General features: G+C 43.0%; 1 protein-coding gene across 1 annotated transcript in view; it reads left to right on the forward strand.

The window, feature by feature from the left end:
• Positions 1 to 7,500, forward strand: part of syne1a (spectrin repeat containing, nuclear envelope 1a) — a 178,763-nt gene that overhangs the window by 3,871 nt on the left and 167,392 nt on the right. The window contains 1 exon segment of the mRNA XM_090232997.1: positions 4,224 to 4,285. Coding sequence (XP_090089123.1) covers positions 4,224 to 4,285 — 62 coding nt within the window.

The raw sequence follows: 7,500 nt of genomic DNA on the forward strand, positions 1-7,500 counted from the left end.
GTTATTGTGAAACAAACAAGAAATAAGATTTTTTTTTTAAACTGAAAACTTCAATACTTTGTCAAAAAGTCAATACTTTGTAGAACCACCTTTTTGCAGCAATTACAGCTGCTAGTCTCTTGGGGTATGTCTCTATAAGCTTGGCACATTTAGCCACTGGGATTTTTGCCCATTCTTCAAGACGAAACTGCTCCAGCTCCTTCAAGTTGGATGGGTTCCGCTAGTGTACAGCAATCTTTTTTAAAATGATTATTATTTTTTGAATAAATTTGACTCCCTTTTCTCCACAATTTTGTGGTATCCAATTGTTAGTAGTTACTATCTTGTCTCATCGCTACAACTCCCGTACGGGCTCGGGAGAGTTGAAGGTCGAAAGCCACGCGTCCTCCAAAACACAACCCAAGCCGCACTGCTTCTTAACACAGTGCCCTAGACCACTGCCGCACCCGGGAGGCCTGTGTACAGCAATCTTTAAGTCATACTTTGACTAGGCCATTCCAAGACATTTCAATGTTTCCCCTTAAACCACTCGAGTGTTGCTTTAACAGTATGCTTAGGGTCATTGTCCTGCTGGAAGGTGAACCTCGTCCCAGTCTCAAATCTCTGGAAGACTGAACCAGGTTTCCCTCAAGAATTTCCATGTATTTAGTGCCATCCATCATTCCTTCAGTTGACCAATTTTGACCAATTCGGATCAGTTTCCCAGTCCCTGCCAATGTTGCTGCCACCACCATGCTTCACTGTGGGGATGGGTTCTCGTTTTTCTTGATGGCCAAAAAGCTCAATTCTAGTCTCATCTGACCAGAGTACCTTCTTCCATATGTTTTGGGAGTCTCCTACATACCTTTTGGCGAACACCAAACGTGTTTGCTTATTTTTTTCTTTAAGCAATGGCTTTTATTCAGGCCACTCTTCCGTAAAGCCCAGCTCTGTGGAGTGTACGGCTTAAAGTGGTCCAGTGGACAGATACTCCAATCTCCACTGTGGAGCTTTGCAGCTCCTTCAGGGTTATCTTTAGTCTCTTTGTTGCCTCTCTGATTAATGCCCTCCTTGCCTGGTCTGAGTTTTGGTGGGTGGCTCTCTCTTGGCAGGTTTGTTGTGGTTCCATATTCTTTCCACATTTTAATAATGGATTTAATGGTTTTCCGTGGGATGTTCAAAGTTTTGGATATTTTTTTATAACCCAACCCTGATCTGTACTTCTTCACAACTTTGTCCCTGACCTGTTTGGGGAGCTCCTTAGTCTTCATGGCTTGGTAGTGCCCCTTGCTTAGTGGTGTTGCAGAGTCTGGGGCCTTTCAGAACAGGTGTATATATACTGAGATCATGTGACAGATCATGTGACACTTAGATGGCACGCAGGTGGACTTTATTTAACTATTTATGTGACTTCTGAATGTAATAGGTTAAACCAGATCTTATTTAGGGTCTTCATAGCAAAGGGGGTGAATACATATGCACGCACAACTGTTCTGTTTTCCTTTTACTTCACATTTGTTTGACTATTTTGTGTATGTCCATTACATGAAATCCAAGTAAACATCAATTTAAATTACAGGTTGTAATGCAACAAAATAGGAAAAACACCAAGGGGGATGAATGCTTTTGCAAGGCATGGTGTGTATGGTGAATATCGAATGGAATATGATGTCCCATTAATGTGTTGATATATGAGACAGTGTGAAAGTGATACACAGTTTTCTGTAGATTATTGTGGTCTGAGTCTGTCTGATTCTATAATGATGGTTGAACTATAGTTTACTCCACTGAATATTCTAGTAACATGACGTTCAAACAGCATTCCCCACTTCTGACCAGAAAGCTGTTCTTCTTGTTCTCCTTCTTCTTCTTCTTCTTCTTCTTCTTCTTCTTCTTCTTCATTCTCCTTCTTCTTGTTCTCCTTCTTGTTCTTCTTCTTCTTCTCATTCTCCTTGTTCTCCTTCTTCTTCTTCTCCTTCTCATTCTCCTTCTTCTTCTTCTTCTTCTTCTTCTTCTCATTCTCCTTGTTCTCCTTGTTCTTCTTCTCCTTGTCATTCTCCTTCTTCTTCTTCTTCTTCTTCTCATTCTCCTTCTTCTCCGTCTTCTTCAAATAAAATCAAATCAAATCAAATGTATTTATATAGCTCTTTGTACATCAGCTGATATCTCAAAGTGCTGTACAGAAACCCAGCCTAAAACCCAGAACAGAAAGCAATGCAGGTGTAGAAGCACGGTGGCTAGGAAAAACTCCCTAGAAAGGCCAAAACCTAGGAAGAAACCGAGAGAGGAACCAGGCTATGAGGGGTGGCCAGTCCTCTTCTGGCTGTGCCGGGTGGAGATTATAACAGAACATGGCCAAGATGTTCAAATGTTCATAAATGACCAGCATGGTCAAATAATAATAATCACAGTAGTTGTCGAGGGTGCAGCAAGTCAGCACCTCAGGAGTAAATGTCAGTTGGCTTTTCATAGCCGATCATTAAGAGTATCTCTCCCATTCCTGCTGTCTCTAGAGAGTTGAAAACAGCATGTCTGGGACAGGTAGCAAGTCCGGTGAACAGGTCAGAATTCCATAGCCGCAGGCAGAACAGTTGAAACTGGAGCAGCAGCACGGCCAGGTGGACTGGGGACAGCAAGTAGTCCTCATGCCAGGTAGTCCTGAGGCATGGTCCTAGGGCTCAGGTCCTCCGAGAGAGAGAAAGAAAGAGAGAAAGAGAGAATTAGAGAGAGCATACTTAAATTCACACAGGACACAGGATAAAACAGGAGAAGTACTCCAGATATAACAAACTGACCTTAGCCCCCCGACACATAAACTACTGCAGCATAAATACTGGAGGCTGAGACAGGAGGGGTCAGGAGACACTGTGGCCCCATCCGATGATACCCCCGGACAGGGCCAAACAGGAAGGATATAACCCCACCCACTTTGCCAAAGCACAGCCCCCACACCACTAGAGGGATATCTTCAACCACCAACTTACCATCCTGAGACAAGGTCGAGTATAGCCCACAAAGATCTCCACCACGGCACAACCCAAGGGGGGTGCCAACCCAGACAGGAAGATCACATCAGTGACTCAACCCACTCAATGACACACCCCTCCTAGGGACGGCATGAAATGGCACCAGTAAGCCAGTGACTCAGCCCCTGTAATAGGGTTAGAGGCAGAGAATCCCATTGGAAAGAGGGGAACCGGCCAGGCAGAGACAGCAAGGGCGGTTCGTTGCTCCAGAGCCTTTCCGTTCACCTTCACACTCCTGGGCTAGACTACACTCAATCATATGACCCACTGAAGAGATGAGTCTTCAGTAAAGACTTAAAGGTTGAGACCGAGTCCGCGTCTCTCACATGGGTAGGCAGACCATTCCATAAAAATTGAGCTCTATAGGAGAAAGCCCTGCCTCCAGCTGTTTCTTCTCCTTCTTCTTCTCCTCCTTCTTCTCCTTCATCTTCTTCTTCTTCTCCCTCTTCTTCTTCTCCTTCTTCTTCTTCTTCTTCTTCTCCATCTTCTTCTTCTCCTTCTTCTTCTTCTTCTCCATCTTCTTCTTCTCCTTCTTCTTCTTTCTTTTTATTTTTCTTCTTACTTTCTCCCCCTCTCTCTTTCACTCTCCCTCTATCTCTGTTAGTCTATCTTTCTCTCAGAGTGAGGAACCCTACAGCGATTTATGCTTTGTCCTAATTTAAGTGGATTGGATTTTTAAGGGACATTGTCAGTAGTATTGATTGTGCCTTTGCTAATAGATTTTTATCGCTGGGACCATAACAAACTGTGCCCTTCACTCCCAAGTAAATACGCACAACACACATGACTTTATGTGCTTTTATGATAGGTGATCAACATACCGAACAGGCAGAGATATAGTTGGGGGCTTGTTGTGAAATGCAAGAATTAGACCTTCTGTCACTCATGACCCATTTGTATCATAAAAGGGCATCCTTTTAAAAAGGCACACAGTTATCAATCAGCTTGAAGAGGAGATACAAGTAGGTTGGTTAAAATGCCATCTGAATGTCAGATCTATTCTCATGGAGCAAAGTACAGTAGAGCAGAGGCAGCTAACCACTTAGAGACATTAGGCATAGCAATGCCCTGAATATGGAAGTTGTTAATCAGAGTCATCATCCATCAGTAAGGCCTAACTCAAGCACTGTTCATAACAGTGGTACAGTACAGTTAGAAGAAAGGATGTCCATTATGTTTGTCTACAAAGCATGTGACCATGATGTTTCTGATTTTCAGATGAGCAAGAGGCAGTGCAGAAGCGGACGTTCACTAAATGGATCAATTCCCACTTGGCAAAGGTAAGAGTCTAGCTCACTGACTCTCTGTCTGTCTGTCTGGCAAGCCTTTCTGGTCATTGTTGTGTTCACACTAAAAGGACTGTACAGATTTAGACCCCCCCCCCCCCCCCCCCCCCCATCTGACCAAAACAGGCAGACATTTCAGGTGGTCTTTTCAAACAGCACTTACACTAAAAGGGGTATTATCATAATTTTCACAGTATTATTCCAACCTCATAGTGTGGAAATATATATAAAACACAGGAAAACAAATTTTCACTGCACTGTGCCTTTAAAAGTATTAGGTTAACCAGTCATGAGACTTGGTTGTGCCACCCCCTAGATCACATGCATGCACAGCACACACTCAGACACACTACTGTTCCTTCTCACCTGACCTTACACCAGATAGCCTGTGGATACCTTTCAGTCTTATATCATACAAAAGTAATTATAGCTATTTGCTTTCAACAAAAGCAATTTCTGCTTTCCCCCCTCCAGTACAGTGTACTAAATTAGGATCTGTATCATTTCATATTTATGACGTTTTCCATCTCTGCAGGCTATACTGTAGACAAGGTTTGGGCTCAGAGATCGGGGCTAAAACAGAACCCTACTCCTCCTTTGCAACTAATTTGGATTGTTCTGCTTAAGAGCTCAAATCCTTCATTTGCCTTCCTATTAGGCTTAGCCTACCATTTAAGCAACAGTGTTTCTGTAACCTAAACAATTACAGTTGGCGCAGCCGCATGCTTTGGTCCGCCATGTGCATGTAATTATAGTATTATAACGTATTAGGCTTCTCCATTTAACCCATTACTGCTTGAAGAGCATGTCGGGGAGCGAGTGGACAAGGCGACTGCGGCACAGCGCCACGCAATTAAACGCTATTTCAATCCGAGCCGCCGCCGCTCTCAAGGTTTCCAATTTGATTACGACAGTGGCCGCATTCATCTGCGGCGAAGCAGAGCAGAAAATTCATTTGAGGAGGCAGTCTGCAGGGAATAAACCTTGACATGATATTAAATATCAGATATCAGGACCTTTGCAGCTGAAAATGACTCACCACCAAAATATTTAAATGTCCTAGATGTGTTATAGCGTTTAAAGTAAAGACCTAATCATTTATTTATCGCACTTTATCCCCAGAGAGCAAATAGATTAAAGACGTCCTCCAGCTATTTTTAATATCCAAAGTATAAATACAGTACACATACAAAAGTAAGTACACACTAAAGGAAAAAAAAAATGTGTTTGTGTTTTGAGGAGAATTGTGTTTTTTTTAAACAAAACTGAAAACTTCAAGGATTAGGGCATTCGAGGAGTTGGTCTGACAGAGATTTTTCATATTGTCGTCCCCCCCCCCCACTTGCTTCAGGAACAATAGAGGAGCAATAGAGAACAGAAGACAAAAGAGAAAAGACCCCCCCCCCACCCACCCACCTGTGCAATGTCACGAGGATACCTGGAAAATGTGCCTTTTGTTATGTAAATCAGGTGAATGAGCTGAATAGGAGACTGGAGTGGGACTTTAATGTCATGTAGGGTTGTGCTTTATGCCCTTCTTCTGGGCTACATACATGTCATATTAACAGCCTAATTTTATCCTAATCACCAACCATCCACTATGTGGATGATATCTCATCAAACCTTCTGGAACGGTGTTGATCTCTCATCAAAGCACTGGGGAAGATAGGGAATCAGGCAGGACTACCTGACATAGTTTGCTCTTTACGATTAAACTTGACATGTTTGATTTAGGCTACCTCCTCTCTTCTGGAATGATTATATCGCTGCTCTGTGCTCTGTCTAAATAGCTTTTAAATTCTTAAAGGTAATTGCTTAGCTTTTTTTCTGACTCGTCTCCTGTTGATTAAACTCCCCCCGCCTTATACCATCCCTTCTTTATGCCTATTTAACCTCTTCCTCCTTGAGCATGACGTTACCGTAGCGACCGATGGCAGCATGTAGGCCTATTTGTCTTAGTGGATTGCTTTGTGTCAGGTTGGTAAACGGGTTGGTAAACAGAAATGGCGCAAAGACCGTGTTGAACATAGGGTGTGTCTCTTTGACGTTACCTTGTTGAGGGAAATAATTAGGCCTGTGGTGGAGTGCTGTTGGCTGAAACCTAGCTGACTTAACTCTACTCCATGGTGAAGGAAGTTTCGGATAAACTCCACCAACGGAGTGGAGCAGCGACCAGGCTTTCTGGAATTCATCTCTGACTACATCAATTCGGCCAAGGTCAATACTTTCAAAAAATTACAATTATGAAATGCCCACCTTGTATCTATGTTTGTCCTCTGTAGTTGCGTGCCTTTCTTTGTTTGCTGAAATACATACTTTTTCAATAAACGTCAATCAAATACAACCACCGAATCTCCCTTGTTGAAATTTAAATGGCACATTTGCACTGAGTTGCCATCTTAGAGCAACAGCAATGAGCAAACAGTCAGTGGTTCAATTTGATGAATGTTTATTGTAAAAGTATGGCCTCCTGAGTGGCGCAGTGGTCTAAGGCTCTGCATCGCTGGCAGGGATGTTCTTGTCCCATCGCGCACTAGCGACTCCTGTGGCGGGCCGGGTGCAGTGCACGCTGACATGGTCGCCAGGTGTATGGTGTTTCCTCCGACACATTGGTATGACTGGCTTCTGGCTTGGCTGGGTTGTGTTTCGGAGGATGCATGCCTCTCCCGAGTCCGTACGGGAGTTGCAGGGATGAGACAAGACTGTAACTACCAATTTGGGAGGAAAAAAAAGTTTCTTTTTTTTTTGGAAAAAAAAGTATTTCAGCAAACAAAGGCACGCAACTACAGAGGACAAACATAGGTACAATTACATTTTTAAAAAGTATTGACCTCAATGTAGTCAGAGCTGAATTCCACAAAGCCTGTCCCTGCTCCACTCCGTTGGCGAAGTTCATCAAAATGTGTGTAGTTCTGTCCCTGAGCTGTTCTTGTCTATTGATATTCTGTATGTTTCATATTTTGTGTGGACCCCAGGAAGAGTAGCTGCTGCTTTTGCAACAGCTTATGGGGATCCTAATAAAGTACCAAAATACCAAATCAGAAATTTCCTTCACCATAGAAGTTTAGTCAGCTAGCTAAAAACCAAGCCTATGGGTTCCTCTATACATGTTTGCCTTTGAATTCCCTGCAATAAAACAAACAAGTTGAAATAACACATTTTTTAAAACTCTGTGTAGAAAAATGTTGTGAGGCCCTAGCTAGGCTGGG

This window comes from Oncorhynchus mykiss, chromosome 4 (assembly GCF_057628025.1).
Source record: "Oncorhynchus mykiss isolate SJ-2025 chromosome 4, ASM5762802v1, whole genome shotgun sequence".
NCBI lineage: Eukaryota > Metazoa > Chordata > Actinopteri > Salmoniformes > Salmonidae > Oncorhynchus > Oncorhynchus mykiss.